This window comes from Andrographis paniculata, unplaced genomic scaffold (assembly GCF_009805555.1).
Source record: "Andrographis paniculata isolate CXL003 unplaced genomic scaffold, ASM980555v1 Contig69END, whole genome shotgun sequence".
Lineage (NCBI taxonomy): Eukaryota > Viridiplantae > Streptophyta > Magnoliopsida > Lamiales > Acanthaceae > Andrographis > Andrographis paniculata.
In genome coordinates this window covers 2,573,969-2,596,028 of record NW_026137605.1, presented here as the reverse complement: position 1 = coordinate 2,596,028, position 22,060 = coordinate 2,573,969, and the positions used below count along the sequence as shown (strand labels likewise).

The window sequence follows — 22,060 nt, the reverse complement described above, 5'->3', positions numbered from 1 at the left end:
ATATTTTATCCAAATACAAAAAATAGAATATTGTTAAGAGGGATTTCTTCCACTCAATTATTTTTCACACTCCCATTATTTTCACCCACATTCACATTAACTCACCCCACTTGTAACACTTCCAGTTGGCACATACTGGAAATGCTACCGCCACCTTGCATCATGAGGTCGTCACCTCTTACTTCGGGCTCCACAATACAGTGTTAAGGCTAAAATTAACCATAAAAGCGCATTATTATATAACAAAATTTGATTTATGAATATTTACAAAACACACTCCTAAACAAGAGGTTTTTCCGGTTAAAAATTTATATATAATACAATAGATGTAAGTTCACTCACTCAGCCCGTCTTTCTATATCCCGAGACGTCCCCTGTCTCGGATGTGCTATGCATACCTGAAACAAATATTTTTCTTAAAAGCAGTCTAGAATTAAATCCATTTTAAGAACTAACGTGAAATATGTCATTTCATATCTTTTTAAAATAAAGTCTAATTCTCGTTAATTATAAAATACGTGTCATGTCATGCCAATAGTGAAATGATGCAATACAGATATCAAACTCGACAACAATGCACATCCACATATATACATATATACATCCGCCGAAGTGAGCAGCCGGAATAACCTCGGCTCTATAATCATAAGCTCACTACATATGTCTAAGTGAGCAGCCGGAATACTCTCGGCCCCGTAATAACAAGCTCACTAAACCATCATCAATAAATAGCCGGAAAATCCTCGGCTCAAGGAAGGACCTGATAAACCCATAATAATATAACGGTCATCCGGTCACTTCCATATACCCACCATACGACTCTCACAATCAATACATTGCCGAATGTTGTCGTCATTAACCACAAGACGCCCCATAGTCTGTGATAGCGAAGATAGGACCCCCACTGACTAGCTATATCCCGTGTAATGTAGTAGAATCCGTGCAACCTTAAATCACCCAAGGGAAACCCGGAAACTCTACTCCTCCTCGCGCGCCCTGACGGGATCACGTTTGGAGTTTGACATATGATCCTAAACTACCGGTAGACCTCACTAGTGATCAGTCCAATGAGTGGAACAACACCGAACACGAATAATTAGACCAAATACGTCTCAACTACAATGGGTCTAATCCCTGAATGACCATGCGACTAAGTCACCCAGTTGTCCGACTACTATCGTCCACTATAGCCAAAGTGTTACGGTACATCGGGGTTGAATATCCTAACCCCAGATGATGCCCTCGCCTAGCACTACCGCACACGGCGACTAGACGATAGATCCATAAAACATATCCGGTAAACCGTGCAATATGTGTGCAACATACCAAATTAGTGAATTTACCGAAAAGGGTTAGTGAGACAACTCACCTATTCTCCTTTTAATAAATTCACCAACGCAACATATCAAATATCATAAACCGTGAAGTCTCCCACATGCATACGCAAACATATATATATAAATATATACATGCACTGACAAAATGATTCACATAATATCACATTAACATATTACTCAAAATCACATACAACATGCATACCTAATTTCTTAAAATTAGATTTAATTCCTTACTGTTTACCTCTTATCGACACTCCCTATCTTTCGCAATTTCACCCAAATCTCTTCCAACGTACACCTGCTCCATTATTTACTCAAATCAGCTGACCTATATGATTATACATAGGAGCTACCTGCTTATTCAAAAGCTAATTTTTATAATTAGCTCGTTGGGTTTCAAACTTTTATATTTAGTAGACTATGATATTCTAGCTATAAAACTCTTATACCTCATAATATTTATATCACCCAATTATTAAATAAAAATACTTAAAAATATGAATAAACAGGCAGGTGCACAGTACACTGCCGTTTTCGATTCGGCTCGGATCGATACGAAATTTTCAGAATATAATGCTAGGACTACGAATAGGCTATTAGCTAAAGAAATTCGTCGATTAAATATCCAAATAGCCAGTTATGAATTTTTGAAGAATTTCTAATTTAATATTCCAAATATCGAAATTCATATTAAAATTCATAATTAAATTTTGCATATAACAAAGAATATAATACCGAAGTCGGAGTCGAAATCGAAAGACTAAATCTTTTTCTTTCTTGTTTCTTGTTTCTTTCTTTCTTCCTCCTCTGCTTTCGGTTCTTGTGTTGCCTTCCAACATGGGTTTGCTTGCTTGCTTTTATATATATATATATATAATTATATTATTATATATATTATAATATATTAATATTTTTATTAATGTTACTATTATTATTATTAACATTATTATTATTATCATCCTTATCTTTATATGTTCTTATATATATTATATATTATATTTTATATTCATCATTATTGATATTTATCTGTTTAACAGTCTTTTTAATCATAACTAATATATAAAATAGGAATAAAATTTATTCTAAAATATTAATTTTTTGATCTCAAAATATTATAAAAATATTTATTTGCTATAATAATATTATTTTATACACTCCGAAATCGGGGCATTACACCACTTATTTCACACACCCATTTATTTTACATGTAAGTTATTTTTCAATCTCATTAAAAGTTATTTCTCAACCTCATTAAACTATTACTTTGCTCTGGCCAAACAATTCCCACGGACCACTTTGTTCTTGCCGCCGTTGGATCCACCGCCGCGGCCATGGATCTTGGTAATAAATATTTTTTTTTTCCACGCTCATACGACACTGCCAGACAATTCTGCTGCAGCCACCGGACCTCTCTGTTGCTGCTGCGTCTTCGGATCCACCACCATCACCATCGAAATTTCTAGTATTGAATTTCTGGTCTTTTTTATATTCGATAATTTTTTATCTTTTTCTTTGTCTAACATCCTCTATTTCCATCTATCTTTTTTCATTATGCTGCTGATTTTGCAATATAACAAAAACATGAAGAAAAGAATATAATAATATAAATATTTTGCAAGATTTATATATAATTTTACTTTTTAAAATTATATTGTTGGGGATTTCATTTTTATTTATATGTTGCAGAATTTTTTTATTTAATTTGTATATATGCAAGTTTTTTTGTTTTTTCAATGTAGCGAGATTTATCTATATGTTGCAGAATATATATATGTATACTTGCTATTGGAATATTGGAATATGTTTCTAGGATTTTATTTTTTTTTTATTTTAAGAAAAATAAATTTAATAGAGAAATAGGAACGACAACCAAAGCTCCTGCATAGAAGGCTGGTGCTAGGTGCATTGAGCTCGTGCCTTTTGCGAAGAAGAAATAGAAGAGCCATTACAAGAAGCAACTGATCCGGTATGCCGATCAACTCTTTACTACTATATATTATTATTGGAAAACTTGGAGAGAGATAAATATATATATATATAATAGTTTCGACAAAATATGATTGTGTTGTTAGCATATTTTTTTGGAGTAAAAACTTCTCTTCAGGACTATAATCTTTGACTTATTAGATCAATGCCACTTGTTTTTTTTTTTTTTTTGAAAAAAAAGGTTAAGGTTATATGCTTAAAATAATTTATATGTCAAATGTATAATGTATATTTACTAAGTGTTGTTATTATAGTTATTACGTACAATTGATTTGAATACATCAATATATGAAGTAAGTGTCAATTGTAATTGATAATAGGAATTGCATTTAAGTTGAATAATTTCTGAGCTTGAAATTCACCAAAATTTATTGGTGCAAGCCAAATGACATGTATGCATCCAAATCTATTGTTGAAATTGAGGTAATTTATTCACTTTGTAATATTTTATACTGTATATATTTTTAATTTTTTATAATATTTTCTTCTATATATATAGGAAATTCTTATTAAGTCCACGCTCAAGATATCCAAAATAATTTTGTTCCAGCATCTCCAAAGAATCTTGTTGATCCATAATTGCATATGGGGGATTGATTTAGTCGTCAAGTCGAGCGTTCGAGTTAGGATCACGTGGAAAGTCAGCTAGAGTGATGTTTCATGGTTCTTGTTGTTTATGTGAAGTGCAGTATGAACATTTGAGATTGTAATTTTATTTTATGATATTGATATGCACTCATTTTGGTGGAAATGTAACGATGAATGAATTAACAAAGATAATTAATTTATTTTGGCATTAGATTGTATACATTTTTAATTTTGTATAGTTCTATACTTATTTGAAATTATTGCTACGGTTGTTCGATATAAGTTATAGTTTAGGATATTGTTTTAATTATTTTGTGATATAATATAATATACGGTCTCGATTATTGTCATAATTATTTAAGAAAAAATATCATCTCATTATGATTGTTCAAGACAACATATAGATTCGATTTGGAGATAAAATGTAGTCTCGGATATTGTCATGATTTTTCGCGACAATACAATCTCAAAAATTGTCATGTCCGTTTAATATAACATATTTTCAGAAATTATCACGGCAATTTGAGACAAAGTAGTCGCAAAATTTTTCACGGCCGTTCGAGACAAGATATAGTCTCGAAAATTATCACAACAATTGGATACAAAACATAGTCTTAGAAATTGTCACGATTGTTCGAGATAAAATATAATCTCAATGACGCTTGTGAGTATTTTCGAGACAATCTGTTGTCACGACATTTTTTCGGTCAATTTTGGCGAGATAATTTATCTCGCAATTCCGTGACTTCCCAGATTGTCACAATGAAATGGCCACGGCAAAGGTTTCGAGACAATTACCGTGAGTATTTAATTAATTGTCTCATATCTATCTAAATTTCGAGACAATTTTTCTGAGACAATTCTACATATTTCTGATAGTGAGAGGATGAATACCGAGCTATGGCGCCAACTTGTGCATAATTATTTGGATACTTGGTATATTTAGAGACCTAGAGTTTAATCATAATAACGTCATTGATATTTTTTATCATAATCTTCAAATTTTCACTAATCCTATTTTCCACGAGCAAACGAAGCATATTGAAATTGATTGTCCTATGGTAAGAGATTATATTGCAAAAGAGATAGTCACTACCAAAAATTTTTTCTTCTGAAAAATAATGTGCATATTTACTAATAGTTTAGACAGTAAGTCTATAACCCACTTATGGATTATTTGATCACTTCTAGTCTCTTGCATATTACTCTTTTCATTGAGGTTACTAGTTTGAAGTTGTGACATTTGTTCCAAAAGTACAAGTATTATGAAAGGCACTAGTAGTATTTATTTTGACTGCCAAAACTTGATATGGTTGTATTGGTTCAATTGGTTGCTTCTATTTGTTTGATTGCTTTTACCATGGTTGGTTTACTTTGTGTTCCTTATAACACTGTGTTTCCATGTGTTGAATCATGTAATGCTTTATTGCTATTTGTTTGATTAGAGTATAAATTTGTTTCAATTCTAATGAAATTGTGATTTTAGTATGTTAGTGTCTTGATTTTTAACACCAATGAAGGTACCAATGTAAAGGAAAGAGTTGTGCTACTATCTTAAAAGGTCAACTCAAGTGCATTGTATTATATTAAGATAAATTATGTGATATATACTTATGTTGTGTTGATGTGGGATATATATTGAGATTAATTGGGGCATGCGTTACATGGATTATTCTTATATGCTGTCAATTATGTATTATATTATATTAACATAAATTGTGTGATATTTGTTTATATTGTATTAACAATGATATATGTTGAGATTAACTGTTGCATGCATTGTGTAGATTATTGTCATATTTTATCGGTTCATAGACTATACATATATATATTATAAAAAAAGATTATGTTTTATGTACCTAATTGCCATGTAATATGTGTTGTTCGTGTATATATAATATTTTGTAGGTATATTAAAATGATGAGAATTTATTTATTATGTTTAATAAAAAAAATTCATATTTTTAAATAACAATATACTCCATCTGTTCGAGTCATATGTAACTATTTTGTTATTTTTCTTTGTCCAATTCTAATGTATCTATTTTTTTATAGCCTCCTAAGCTTTATATAATACTTCTTCCGTCCATTTTCTATTGTCCTAAAGTATATTTACACAGTTTTTTAGGTGATTGTCTTTTCGTTATGAATGGACAAATTTGTCCTTAAGTGTATGATAGAGATTAAAAGTAATAAATGAATGAAGGGTAAAAATATAAAATTTGTGTTTAAAAAATAAAATAGGACAATAGTTGTTGCACGTCCCAAATAAGAAAGTAGGACATTAGTTTGTGGACGGAAGGAGTATTACAAATAATGTCACTAAAAGTAAATAAATTTAAGGGTAATATTATCGTTTTATTTTTCTATATTACTATTACCTATAAAATGTAATATACTAAATATTTATATAAAAACAAAAAAAAAAAAAAACAACAAATGAATACATATGACCTAGACGAAGGAAGTATTATTTTTTATAAAATGGTTTTTTAAAAATTATATATACATACAAAAATTTATTTACTTATTTATTTATTTTTGTTCAGGAAGACAACATATGTGATGATAGGATAATTCGATTGGAACATTTTATTGGAAAATTTATTAGCGAAATTTGAGATATAACAAAATCTGAAAACACCAATCATATAGGATGCGAAATCAAAATTAAGTCTCACATGGCACGCGATTTCTTTGAAGCGAATTCGGCACTTCACCGATCGCCTCCCAGAATAGAACGAATTGTTAACGGAATAACATATTCCGCAAACCAAACTAGAAGGCCTTTTGGAAGAAAAATTTGCAGAGAATTTTCCTAAGGAATTTGAAGAGAGATTTTTCAAAGCGTTTTTTAGAATTGATTTTTTTTTTCCGTATTGAAAAAATTAAGAGGAAATATATAATATATTATATTTTTCATTAGATTATTTTGTATTTAATCACGTAAAGAGAAAAAACTGTCAAGTTCTGCACGTTGCATTCAGTTGCAACAAATTACTTTATCTGATTATTTAATTTTTTTCAAGTTAAAATAAATTAATCAGATAAAATATAGGACAAATCCATTTATTCGTCTTTCACATTTTTAATTAAATACCCAATAATTCCCCTCATGAAAGAGAAAAATAACAATTCACGAAAGAAAGATGAATTCTGCATAGGATAAGTAGGTTTTCTTTTTAACTTTCCTTTGAGCAGTACATAGTCTTTACTAATTGTCCAGTGGATACGTTGTCCTTGAAGTGTTCAATTTTCTAGTAAGTGGACTACATACCGACACAGAATTCATGTGCCTAGTTTGGTTCTCATTATTTGGTCTTTTTTGGCCATAAAACCCGTCCTAGTTCTGCGAGAGTTTCTAAAGAATTGGGCTGAGCAGTTCTCCTTTTAGGTGATATTTCTAAGTTTGGAGTGATACAACACTCATTTAATGATCATTAAAGCAATTATTTGCTATCCTCCCTACTTTGTCATTGTTAATTGATAGGAATGAGTTGAGACTATTAGCTTGCACAATGACACACATAAGTCTTCTAGGTAGGTTGTATCATTGAACTGGGATCTTCAATTTTTGTAGGTTGGGTTTCCTTTTATAAAATTTTTTCTTCAGCAGGCTTAAACCCCATTCCTCTAGTTAATTTATAAATTGCATCTCGATTTAATTATTTGGTTAGCATATCCGTTAGGTTATCCTTGATGCAATATGGTCTATCGCAAGAACCTTAGTTGTGATAAGTTCTCTTATGAAATTATGTCGACTACATTGGCTTTGCTGCCGAACATCAGATGTCCCATGCTTGCCAGGTTCGATCTATGCTCCTCTGCATTTTGGAGACGATTGATCAATCTCGCCATGTTCATTTCATTATGTTTGTGTTTCAAGTAAATCTTGAAATCACCCTAGCTAGGTAGAAAATCTTCAATTATCGTCGCCACTTGGAAGACTTCACTAAGCTCCATCCCATGGGTCTGTATTTCATGTAGAATCAGTTGAAACGCATCTAGTTGTTTCAGGACACTTTTTTCATCCACCACCTTGAAATTCAGAAACCATCCCACAATAAATTCCTTGGCACCAGCATCCTCGGTTATGTACTTTTTTTCCAACATCTCCCACAGCTGCTTAATTGTTTGCACATGTCAGTATACACCATACAAGGACTCGCTCAAGCCGTTAAATATATAATTTTGCACATAAAATTTGAGCGTTTCCAAGCTTTCAGAATTTGCGCTTTATGTTCTTCCAGAGGATTCTTCAGGCATAGCAGGTGCATTCAATCTTTCAGATTCAATGTTGTCAGATAAAACACCATCTTTTGCTACTATGTTTTAAAATTCTGCGTTGAATTTTTCTGGATTCTTGGTTGCTGCAACAACATGTTGCACTACATAGTCCGTAACAACAACATGTTGTATACCCTCTAAGTCATCTAGTTGTTGTCCGACAAACGCAATGGACCCTGCGTAAGTTATACAATCATATGTTGTGGACGATGCAGAACAACAACAGACTGTCTCACTCGGGTATCAATAAGATCTTGTTTTTTCCCAGCAACAAGCTGGTTGGAGGTCGCAGCAATAGGCTGCGGTACCTCCATTGCGGCCTTGAAGGCTTGTTCATGCACTGCCTTCGTAGCCTTTCTGCAGCAACCCTCTTGGCTGCCTCACCGGTTGGGCAGGGTGGCTAAGATCGTGGGACAAAGAAAACAGGAGTGTGAGAATCACTGGAATTAACCTCCTCATTCTCCTCCCCATCTGCAATCTAAATATCATCATTCAGATTTCTGTCGCCTCCATCATGCACAGCGTCGAGAAGGGGGACTTTTTTTTTTTTTTGCCATCTTATATTTCACAAAATCACTTCAAGATTGTTGGAAAATTTATTAACGAAATTTAAGATGTGAAAAATTCAAAAACACAAATCGTATAGGATGCGAAATCAAATCCGAGTCTCGCGTGGCACGCGATTTCCTTGAAGCAATTTCGGCCCTCCACCGATCACCTCCCAGGATAAAACAAATTGTTAATAAAATAACAAATTCCGCAAACCGATTAGAAGGTCCTTTTGGAAGGAAAATTTGTAGAGAATTTTTCTGAGAAATTTGAAGAGAAATTTTTCAAGGAGTTTTGATAATTGATTTTTTTTCCGTATTGAAAAAATGCAAAAATATAAAATATATATTATATTTCTCATTAGATTATTTTGTATTTAATCACATGAAGAGAAAAAATTGTTCACTTCCGTACGTTGCATTCAGTTGCAACAAATTACTTTATCTGATTATTTAAGTTTTTCAAAGTCAAAATAAATTAATCAGATAAATGTTGAACAAATCTATTTATTCGTCTTTTATCTTTTTAATTAAATACCCAACACACTTCTCCAATCAATATCAAAAATTTTAATTAGACTTAAAATTATTGATATTTAGGGAGTGTTTGGCAAATAGCTTTTTGAAGAGCTTTTAGTTGTTTGACCAATTAAAAAGCTAATTTAGGTGTTTGGTAAATTAGCTTTTTGGAATAGCTTTTTGGACCCAAAAAGCTAATTTCTGAAAAGCTAACTTACCCAGCGTTTTGAAATAGTTTTTTCTGAAAAAAAAATTTTATTCCTTATATGCCCTTAAAAATTTATTATGCATTTTACACAAATAAATATATTTTGATTATATTAGAATATTTTATTATAATATAGTTTTAATTTTATAAATTTAAAATAATTAATTTCTATATAAAAATTATTTTAATTGTAAAATATATAAATTTATTAAAATCAACATAAAATAGAAAATATAAATATAAGTAATTTATTTTTATATTAAAATCACATTATATAAATTTTATACTAAAAATAAATTAAATAAATTAAATTTATTGAAAATTATAAATATAATGAACTAACGATAACTAACATAATAAATATATACACGAAAAATTTATTATTTTATATTTTACATCATTTTCAATAGAAAAAACTATTTATATATTTTAATAAAAATATATTATTTTTTTAAATCTAACTGTAATAAAAATAAATACTTTTATAACACTTTTACAATTTTCAATAACTAATAACAAAAAATTTTAAACATTCTAAATTCAAAAGAACATAATTGAATATATTAGAAACAAAAATAAAATAGAAATGTCATCAATTGTCATTTTACGTATAAACAGCTAATATCAAACAGTTGTTTTACCAAACATTTTAATACAAACAGATAATCGAATCAGCTAGTCAAACCAGCTAATTCAATCAGCTAGTCAAACCAGCTAATTAATTGAATCAGCTAACAGCTATCAGCTAATTGTCAAACACACGCCCTTAGAATTTTTGAATTTGTTTATTGGGCTTAGCCCAACTAAAAGGTATACCCAAATTGAAAGCCAACTTTTTATTAATTTATATTTCCTCGTGTAAAATAAACATATTTGTCTTGTACATGAATTCTAATGCAGTGTATACTTTTGATTTCTTATAATAAAAATTTGAAAAATAGTTAAAGAATAATGAAAAGTAGTATTATTTTTACTAAAAAGAAATACATCTATTTTTTATTATAAACAAAAAAAAAAAAAGAGCGATTTTTTGTTTCTGATGACAGAAAGAGCATCGTTAATATGTCATATTATGCAAATTTCCATTTATTTTTCGTGATGTTGTAATAATAATAATAATAATAATAAGATAGACGGGTATCATGCATCTTGTGTGAATGATGAGCCACAACAAGGAACCTTAACTTCCACGCTTTGTAAGAATTAATAATTTCACTTATTTTATCATCATCATTAGTATTATTTGAATGATTGTTTTTTTTTTTTTTTTTCCTCAATTTCTCAAAAGCACAAAATAAAAAGAACTTTTTATCGCAAAAAATAAAAAAATAAAAAATTGTACACTCGCTTATGAAAAAATAAAACATTGCAAGAAACTCTTTCTGCTTCATTCTTATATACAGTTTATGTAAATACGGATACAATTATTATTCATAATCCATAAATCCAGGTTATAAGACTTAGTATATGTTAGTATAATGAGTAAAATCATTCAATCTAATTTATTTATTTAGAACATTAATTTAAAAAAAAAAAAACTGTTTTTCATTCTTAATTTTAATTAGAACACTTCGATTGGGAACTTTTCAAATTCTTAACCTTAATTGTTATTCTAATAAAATAAGTAAATTTAAATTCATATATTTAACAAAAATAATAATAATCAATATAAAATGCGTGAAGGACAAAAGTATGAGTGGATAGTGAGTCCAACCCATTCAATAAAGATGAAATAATTAAAAATTAAATTCAGCATGCATATGCTGTAAATATTTTAATAATAATTTATTCATTTTTTATTTGGTTAATATAATTCATGACGCAAAGGACAAAACTAATGTTCAGTTTTTTTTTTTTTATCCCCCTCTCTCTCTCTACTTTCACTTAATTCCAAATGAGAGAGTGAGAGAGATGTCATCCCACATGTCACACTATTGTTGCCAAGGTGTGCTTTTTTTTTCTTTTTTTTTTTTTTTGACAGAATTTGAAAAATTTTACTATGAATTTAGTACAGTATTAAAATAATATATGATAATTCAAATATATATATATTTTTTAAAAAAAGATATAATTTAAATAGTAAAAAAAATTGAGTTTTAAGTGTAAATAAACACATAGTTAATTGTGTATTAGTAATTTTCTAGTATGCTAGGGATAGTATTTATTTAATATAGAAAATTACATAAATTTTTTGAAAAAATTACATTTAGGTGAAGTAAATTTTTAAAATTTTCTATAAAAGATGGTATAATTCTATTGAGAAATATAAATAAATTTCTTTTTATTGAAATGTGTAATGTATAAAATAAATGTCAAAATTTTTGATTGAGCAAATTAATGTTGAAATTTTCATCACTCCATAATATGCAATCAAAAGAAAATAAATCACTCAATATCACTTTTTTTATTGGCCTAATTTATTCAAACGTATTCGAAGAGTAACTGCTGTGAATTTTTACATAAAAAATACATAAAATCATAAAAAATATACCATAGTTGTTTTATATTTAGATTAATTAAACACAACTTAACCTAACATAAATGACCTAAAAATCAAAGCATATTGCGATATCTAATCATTATTATTATTACTTAATAAAATACCTCATTCAAATTGATACCAAATCTATATTTTACTTGCATATTTTGGAATTTTTTTTCATTATCTATCAATAATAACTTAGTGTTTTTTTAAGTAACGACCATAATTTAAATAAAAAATTTAGAAGAAGATGATTGTGCTGTGGGATATCTTAAACCAAATTGAGGGGGGTAAATTTATAGAAAGACTTCACCCCCAATTTATAATCAAAATCAATATGGGATGGATGCATCTAACAAATGTTGACTATTCAACAAATCTCCATCTTGGCAACATCCAAATCTCATCTAAAGTAACTTACTCAAAACTCTTCTGTCAAAAAGTTTGGTAGGGCTTTCAAATGCGCTTTTTAGCGTTAACTTCAAGATTTTAACAAATTTATCAAGTTCAACCAATGTTCGAAGTTGATACACGTTACTTCTATTGTCAACATATCTGCATGATTCTCAGTGGTCTTAACCTTTTGCACCGCGACTATACCTTTTTCAATAATTTCCTGCATAAAATGGTACTGAACATCAATATGTTTTGTTTTGGGATGATATACCTAGTTCTTTGCTAGGTGAATAGCACTTTGGCTGTCACAAAATACTGTAATGTGTTTTTGACAGACTCTAAAGTCATCCAGTAATTCTTGTAACCAAATTGCCTCCTTAACAACCTCAGTTATAGCCATGCATTATGCCTCTATTGTTGACAGAGCAACGATAGACTATAAGATCGACTTTCAACTTACTAGTGCGTTTTCAAGAGTAAACACATAACCAGTAGTTGATCGTTGTTTATCTAAATCTTTTGCATAGTCTGAATCGCAGTACCCAACTATATGTTGATCAATATCGTTATTTATTTGAAACATTAATCCAAAATCTAAGGTTTTCAAGATATACCTTAGAATTTATTTTATGGCTTGTCATTGTTCTTTGCCCGGTTCATGCATATACCTGCTCACGATCCCAACTGCATATGAAATGTCAGGTCTCGTACACACCATCGCATACATCAAGCTACCAGCCCCATGTGAATAAAGAACCTTTGATATGTAATCACATTCCTCTCTCGTTTTCGGATACTGTGAAGCGCTAATTTTGAAATGAGAAGCAAGTGGTGTACTCACAGGTTTGGTTTTTTCAGTCATGCCAAATCGTTATAGTACTCTCTTCAAATATTGCTTTTGGGTCAAGCACAATGTGTCTTTCTTTCTATCTCTTGTTATTTCTATGCCGAGAATCTTCTTCGCTTCACCGAGATCTTTCATTTCAAACTTCTTGTTAAGCTTCGACTTCAACCTGTTTATCTCTCCTCTATCTTTCGAAACAATTAGCATGTCATCTATATAGAGAAGAAGATAAATAAACGATCCATCAGATAGCTTACAGAAATACACACAGTGATCGAAACTGCTCTTGGTGTACTTCTGGCTAGTCATGGATTGATCAAATCGTCTGTACCACTGCCTTGGAGATTGTTTCAATCCATACAACGATTTGCTTAACTTGCATACTCAATCTTCTTTCCCAACAACTTTAAATACTTCGGGTTGAATCATACATCCATTTGAACTAGTTCAAAATAGTAGTACGCTATCAAGGCCAATAAAATACGAATAGATGAATGTTTTACAACATGAGAAAATACATCATTGTAATCAATTCCCTCCTTTTGAGCATAGTCTTTAGCTACCAATCTTGTCTTGTAGCGGACGTCATTACAATTGAGAAATCCTTATTTCTTAACATAAATCCATTTGCAACCAATTGACTTCTTTTCCTTTGGTAGATCAGCTAGCTTCCATATATGATTTGCTTAAATGGAATGCATTTCCTCGTCGATGGCTTTTTTCCATGTTTCTTTGTCAAAACAATGCATTGAATCAAGAAACATTTTTGGTATACCTTCTTCAATAATAAGAAGTGCATAGGCCACCAAACTTTGGAATCGAGCAGGTTTCTGAACTTCTCTTCTTGGCCTTCTAACTGCAATTGGTAAATCTTGTTGTTGTTGAGGTTCTTGGGTTAAATCCTCTATTTCTCTGAACTCTTCTTCGGTACAAGAATCATCATCGTCATTTGGTTGATCATCTATAAGTTTGATCGTAGATACCTAGAACTTCACCTCTTTGAAAGAACACTCCACCTCTTTTTCGGTATTCTCTATCTGCTGCTTGGTTACTTTCTTTAGCTTTTCTGATTCGTTTAAAATAACATCCCTGCTAAAGATTTTTTTTTTTTTTCATTTTTGGGCACCATAAGCGATATCATTTTACGTCAGATGATATCCCTATAAAGATAGCTTTTCTAGCCATCGGATCCAACTTTGATTTTTTTTACGTGATAATATGCAATAGATCTAAATACACATAAAGAATCATAATTATTAGCAGATTTTCCAAACCATACCTCTAAAGGTGTCTTTCCCTTAAGCGCACCTGATGGAAGTCGATTGATCAAATGGCTTGCATATGTGACCGCTACAGTCCATAATTAATTGCCCTAATTAGCATTGGACATCATACACCGAACTTTCTCTAGCAAGGTCCGGTTCATACGCTCGGCCATCCCATTTTGTTGTGGCGTGTCCCGTACTGTAAAATGTCGGAAGGTGTCTTCATTTTTGCGAATATCGAAAAAAATGGTCATTTCAATATTATGTACCATTGTCAGATTGAAGAACTTTAATTTTCTTTTTGGTCTGGTTCTCCATCTTTTCTTCCAATCGAGGAATTTGCCGAAAGCTTCGTCTTTAATTCACATGCGATATACCCATATTTTCCTGGATAAATTATCAACAAACGTTATAAAATAATGGTTTCCTCCCAAAGAAGTTGTCTTGGTTGGTCCCCGCACATTTGAGTGAATGTAATCCATAATGTCTTTAGTGTTATGGATTGTTGTTCCAAATTTCACTCGTGTTTGCTTTCTCATAACACAATGCTCACAAAAATCAAGTTTGCATGTCTTTGCACCTTTTAATAATCTTTACTTTGCTAAAGTTTGTAAGGATTTTTCCCCAGCATGCCCAAGTCTCATGTGTCGGAGCTTGGTCATCTCATTTTCTTTATTTGATTTTGATACCACTGCTGCTACGCCAGCCACTATGTTTCCTTGAAAATTATACAAGTTATTTTTTCTTATATCTTTCATGAGAACAAGTGCTCTTGAGATCACTTCCAGAATTCCATTATGAATGCTGATATAATTGCGGTTAGATTCTAAAACTCCAAGTGATAAAAAATTTTTTACGAATTTTGGTATGTACCGAACTTATGTAAGCACTTTAATTGTTCCATTGTGGTTCTTCAAATAGATTGAACCAACTTCAGTTATCTGGAAAGGTTGGTTGTCAACTAGGTAGACAACTCGACTGTCCATGTTTTCAAAATTGATAAACCACTCCTTCCTGAAACACATGTGAAATGAGCATCATGAGTCCAACAACCAGTCATCACTGCAAATCACCAATGAGGTACAGGCTAATGAATAATCTGATTCATTATTATCAGCAAAACATTCTTCAGCTACTGCTTTCCTCTTTTTCTTTTGTAATTTAGGACAATATTTCTTCTAGTGTCATTTCTCGTGGCAAAAGACACATTTATCTTTTGTTATTCTGCCTCTTGACTGGGATCTGTTTTTTCTCGCCAACTTATGACTCCTGACATAATGGGCTTCACCAATCGAACTCCTGTGTTCTAACTTATCTTTCTTCCTAATTTCGTTAGAATACGAAAAAGTAGTAATTTCCTAAAGAAAATTGTTTCTTTTCCGATCAGCATGCTAACAATTATATGTTCATATTCATCAGGAAGTGAAGCTAGCAAAATCAATGCCTTATCAATATCATTTATCTTCTCATCCAGATTCAACAAATCAATAACTAGATAATCAAATCTAGTTATGTGTTCGTTCATGGTGGTACCTGGCAAATATTGGAAGCGATACAAGTTCATCTTCATGTAGAGCTTGTTTTTTGTGCTCTTTTTACGGTTTTTCCTCCATTTTCTTCCATAATTTTGCGCCATCGTCTCTCTCATAAATGGATACTTATGTTCCTTGTAGAGACATAGTCGGATTATACAACACGCTAGGCGGTTGATCATCGTCCAGTCTTTATCATCAACCTCATCCGGTTTGTTCTATGTGAATGCTTCATCCAACTCTTGTTGAAACAAGATGTTCAACACCTCGCATTGCCACATACCAAAATTATTAGTACCTTCAAGTTTTTCGACGTCAAATTTGGCATTTGTGACCATCGTTCTTGATGGCGACGTCATCAACGACTTCGAACCTGAAGTTGATGTTTCACCGAACTTTTCCGTCATTCCTACTCCATAGTTTGATTAAAAAAAAATACACAATAAACAAAGACAGCTTAACCGAGATGCTTTTATGATGTGAAAGATCAGATTAACTGCAACCACATAGCATACGAAGCAACCAAGACTCTGATACCAATTGTTGCGAAAAAAACACGTTAGCCCCACACGAGTGGCGAAATATCATACCCAACCTAATACCAAAGAAAATTGTCAGGTAATTGGAAGAGACATGAGGCTCACTTAAAATCCAATTTTCTTAGACACATTATAGTCTTTCTGACACAATTTCTCCAGCAAAATTAAAGTACTTTAAATAACTGCAAAATAAAATAAAACACCATAGCAAAAATAAAGAACACCAAATTTAACTAAGTTCGGTAAAATTATGCCTAATTCCTTGGACCTCAACCAAAATAATATTATAAAAAAGAGATAAAAAATACAACGCAATTAAAAAAAAAAAAATTGTATTGTAAGATACCTCAAACCAATTCCAGGAGGGTGAATTTATAGAAAGAATCCACCCATAATTTATAATCAAAACCTATGTGGGATAGATGGAGCCGACAAATGTTGACTATTCAATAGTATCCAACAACACAATTCCATTTTCAATTTTATTAGTTTTTTCTTTATTTTCTTATATTTTATTTCCTTTGTTATTTTTTTTGGCAAGTTTATTCGTTTTATATTGAATTCTGCATGTATTTTACAATATATTCTTTTTCAAATTTAATGAAGTTTTAATTTTAAGCTTTTTTTTTCCTTTTTGTTTCTTTTAGAATTTTTTCTATTAGTTCATTTTTCGACATTTTTCGACAGACACGAAACATTCACACAGAGACATTACGAAGTACCTTATAAGACTTTGATCTATTTTTCACTTATTTTTCTAGATTGTTATGAAATTAAATATATTTGAATTTTAAAATGCAATAAACTATTAGAAAAAACCGTAACATCTGTGATTTGAAAATTTTATACTATTCTCTATCTTTATTTACAAATTCCATAAAAGTTCCTCATATTTTAAAAAAATATTACATAAAATATCTTTTTAGAGGTTTTTGTTTAATATTTTTAAATTATGAAAAATTTATGTAATTTTTAGAAAATTATGTGTAATATTTTATAAAACATGAGGAACCCGTGTAATTTCTAATTAATGAGATGGATTGTGCAAACTTTTCAAACTACAAATCAGTTATAAATAATTTTTCCAAAATATTATAACAAATATTTGTTTTCTTTGATGAAATATTACATATATACATTTTATTCCTTCCCTTCCACACTAATATGTTTGTTTAATCATTTGAGACAAATAATCTCAAGACCATAAAATCATACCGATCATCTTAAAACTATTTTATTTTTTTTATTAAACAAATATTCATTTTTACATTTAAATTAAAATATATTTTATGTGACAAAAAAACCATTATATTTTACCATCATTTTCTTTTCTCAATATCATGTGCAAAAAAAAAAAAATAGAAAATCTTTTTTTTTTTTTTACGTTGAATGTAGTAATTTATAAAAAATTCATAAAATTCGAAAATAAAGAATCTTTTTATCTAAACAAAGCATATTTACTACCAGTCTACCACAATCATGCTATCACAAATTACATATAATCTCATTACTCACTTTCCATTGCACATCGAATACATACATATATATATATATGCTATATATATATACACACACCACCATAAGTTAGTGCACTCAAATCATCAGCACTCAAAACCCCACTTCATCTTCTACTTCAAAATTCCCACTTTCCAATATATATGTCCCAATAAAACAGCAGTAGTGGTAGAGGAGTTTAAGAGATGTCTGCAGTGAGACAATACTCAGATCAAATGATGATTCCGATTCCCAATTCAATAATTCTGCCAAGAAGCAGCAGCTGCAATAGCACCACTAAAATCATTCCGCCCAACTACGCCAGCTCTACGGCGTCGTTTCGTTCCCCTCAAGATCAATATCCGCCGGAGGACGACCACTTCCGCCGCCGCCGCCGCTCCATCGTCCCCAGCAGCGCCGCCAAAGATCGGATTAACGGTACATTCTCCAATTTCCTTCGATCGATCCTCTCCATCTTCACTTTTCCTTCCATTCTCCCCGCCTGCCGGTGGCTCGGCATTAATCCGGCGACGGCGCAGCTTTCTATCGGCGGCGGCGGCCGCTCCCTCGGCCGGAAAGTCACCGGCACTTTGTTCGGCCACCGCCGCGGCCATGTTAGCTTCGCCGTGCAGGATGACCCGAGATCCCCGCCGGTTTTCGTGATCGAGCTGGCGGTGTCGACGGCGGCGCTGGTGAAGGAGATGTCGTCCGGGCTGGTGAGGATAGCCCTGGAGTGCGAAAAGCCGGCGCCGCCGGGTCGCGGCGGAAGGGCGGCGGCGGCGGCGGTGAGGTTGTTCGGGGAGCCGGTTTGGTCGATGTACTGCAACGGCAGGAAGTGCGGGTACGCGCTGGCGAGAGCGTGCACCGGATCGGACTGGCACGTGCTGAGCACGTGCCAGAGCGTGTCCGTCGGGGCGGGGGTGATTCCGGTGGTGGACGACGGAGGGAAGGGCGGCGCGTGGGAGGGTGAGTTGCTTTATATGAGGGCCCGATTCGAGCGAGTCGTGGGGAATCGTGACTCGGAAGCTTTCTATATGCTCAACCCGGACGGCAATGGCGGACCCGACCTCAGTATTTTCTTGCTTAGAATTTAATTAATATATTTTTATTTTTTATTTTTTATTTTTATTAAAGGTAGAAAAGTGAATATTTTATTATGTTGCTTTTGGTTTTATATTTGTTGATTAAGCTTAGTGGCTTGTGAATGATCGATCATTTCAACTTTTGTATTTTTTTTGGTAGATGGTTAATGCAATTTGAATTTTTCGTTTTAAAGTTAGACTAAAATTAGATTACAAGAGTTTGAATAGCTGAATTTACATGATCACAAGTTTGAAATCGTATCAATGTCTTCTCATTTAAATTTGTCACCTCTCACAATACTCATTGGAAGAATAAAAGCAAACAACCAAAAAGCTTCTAACATGTTCAACCTTCCAAATTTGCTTCTATCATAATAACCATTCTCACTGTTCTATCTCTCAAATCCAATGGGATAACATCTTACAATTTGATCTAAAAGAGTTTGAAATTATTGTCACGTTTTTAAATAAATAAGCATATTTGAGTTTATATTTTTATTTAAAGAAGATTAGGAGGCATATAAAGGTTTTTAATTCCATATCCGTCCATTACTAAATTTTTTATTTAATTTTTGCAAGCGGGTTAAAATAAATTAGTATTTTATAAATATATAATATAATAAAATAATATAATATTCATTTTACTTTTGAAAAGTAAAAAATAAAAATATTTTGATATTTAGTTAAAAATTATTTTTTCAAAAAAGAAAAATTAAAAAAATTTCGTTTGAACAAACTAAAATGACAAATAAAAAATTTACCATGGATGAAATATATATACATAAACTCATGGTTATGAGTTTACTTCTACTACTAAATCATCTTGCAAAAGGATTCTTTTACATTTTTGAATGGATGATATAAAACAAATGCGGATACAAGATTTATTATTGAAATATACTCCTTCTATTTTAACTCAATATCCGTTTTTATTTCTTATAATGAATTTAAAAAAATAATATTTTATTGATCAGTAAAAGTATTTAAAATAATTTTTGATATTTTTTATATTGCAAATATAAAAGAAATGAATAGTTTTTTAAAATTTCTGAGTATTTTGAATTTTTTATATTAATTATTTTATTATAATAAAGAAATTGAGTCTTATGAGTAAGATCTAGACAAAAATAATAATTTTAATTGAGACGAGAAAATATGTCTAAAATTATAGACTTTCGTATACATAACAATTTTATAATTTGGGCATTATTTAATTTTCATAAAACACTACATTAAATACTATTTATTATACTTTTGTTTTAATTCCAAAAGTCCTAGGTGTGTGTTTGTTTATAGGATGATGGGTTTGAGTTTTACTATTTTAATTTTATTTTTTTATAAAATAATATCAAATTATACATCGATTTTTTATTTATGATATTAAATTAAAATTTAATTTTACATTAATTAAAAAAACATGGATCAACTATTTCGATTTAGAATTTTAGTATTTAGAACTCGAATTTAAGAAGCAAAACCCTACAGACAAACGAAGCCATAATCTTAGTTGGTGGGCACATTAAATTAAGACATTGGAAAAAGTGTCACGTATGAGACGACTAATTAATTGGACTGATCATTTCAATCATTAATATTCTTAACAACAAGTGAACAAAATTGACTAAGCAACATAATAATAATAATAATAATAATAATAATAATAATAATAATAATAATGTAAAATTGCTTATAATTTTCACGTGATTTTAAAATTCAGCTTAAAATCTCCTTATACTTTAAAAATTGCATGGTACCCTCTTATATTTTAAAAAAACGTTGAATGAAACCCCACCACCATGAAACCTCTCGTGTGATAAGAAGATGATTTCCTATTTATATGTTTTACATGGCATGAGGATTTTATACAATATTTTTTAAAATATAAGTGAGAACCATGCAATTTTTTAAAATAAAATGGGAATTTATACTGAGTTTCGAAACCAAAAAGTGGTTTCATACAATATTTTTTAAAGTATAAGGAGATGTCATGCAATTTTTAAAGTAGATGGAGAATTTACGCTGAGTTTCGAAACCACAAAGGAGTTATGAGCAATTTTGCCTAATAATAATAATAATAATAAGTAATATTGAGATGGGATATACTAAAATAATTGTACAATAATTGGGTGTAAGTGTGACAGACTTGTATTTATGTATGCAAATAATTTAGACTACTACAAAAATGTTAATTAATTAATTTTAGAGACAGAGAAGAGAAGACATGTATACGTGTGTGTGTTGGGCATGCATGTGTGTGTTGGTGATCAGATATTTTTGGATATTTTCAACACATCTTTTACTCCGAGTCATTATCTCTTGCAAATGACAGACAGATCGATCCATACCTATTATTAATTAAAATATAATATGTAAGATTAGTTACTAATTAATATATAATATTAGACAAACGCGGATCTAGAAATTTCTTTTACGGATGCCACAATAAATAAATTGTTAAAATAATAATATTAATATTAATAAAATTAAATTATTATTGATAATATATCAATTCAATACTTCCACTATCTCAAAAGAAACGTCTTAGGGTGTGTTTATATGGGGTTTTGGATTTTGAGTTGAGATTTGAATAGTAAAAATTTTGAATTTGAATAGTTGTATGATGTGATATAAATAAGTGTTGATGTGATGTTTTGAATGTAAAATGATTTTTAGTATAATATAAAAAATGAAAAATAAGTGTTTGATTTGATGTTTTTTTGGGAAAAAAATTGAATGAATAGTATAAATCCAATCCAATTCCCCAAACAAACACGTGAATTAAGAAATAATAGTCCTTACTTTTTGAAGGATTTAAAAATTATGTTAGAGTAATAATTAGAGATAGTTTGGAAAAGTAAGAATAATTTTATTATACAGTGAGGACCACAGTTACTAAATAAAGAAATAAGACAATTATTTTGAGACGGACGAAAATGAAAAAACAAGACAACTC

The 22,060-nt window shown here is 30.7% G+C and overlaps 1 protein-coding gene and 1 long non-coding RNA gene across 2 annotated transcripts; one reads left to right on the top strand and one right to left on the bottom strand.

Moving 5' to 3' along the window:
* Positions 1-45: 45 nt before the first annotated feature.
* Positions 46-2,169, bottom strand: LOC127263937 (uncharacterized). The gene is made up of 4 exons (XR_007841585.1): positions 2,073-2,169; positions 1,579-1,635; positions 343-398; positions 46-209 (listed from the first exon to the last, which is right to left on the bottom strand). It is a non-coding gene; the product is annotated as an uncharacterized LOC127263937 (long non-coding RNA).
* A 15,872-nt stretch (positions 2,170-18,041) lies between these two features.
* Positions 18,042-19,293, top strand: LOC127263849 (protein MIZU-KUSSEI 1-like). The gene has a single exon (XM_051293109.1). The coding sequence runs from the start codon at positions 18,232-18,234 to the stop codon at positions 19,117-19,119; it is 888 nt and encodes a 295-aa protein (XP_051149066.1). The 5' UTR covers positions 18,042-18,231; the 3' UTR covers positions 19,120-19,293.
* The last annotated feature ends 2,767 nt before the right edge of the window (positions 19,294-22,060 follow it).

Coding starts and splice junctions, on each gene's coding strand:
- LOC127263849 (XM_051293109.1), top strand. CDS start 18,232: ATGTCTGCAGTGAGACAATACTCAGATCAAATGATGATTCCGATTCCC.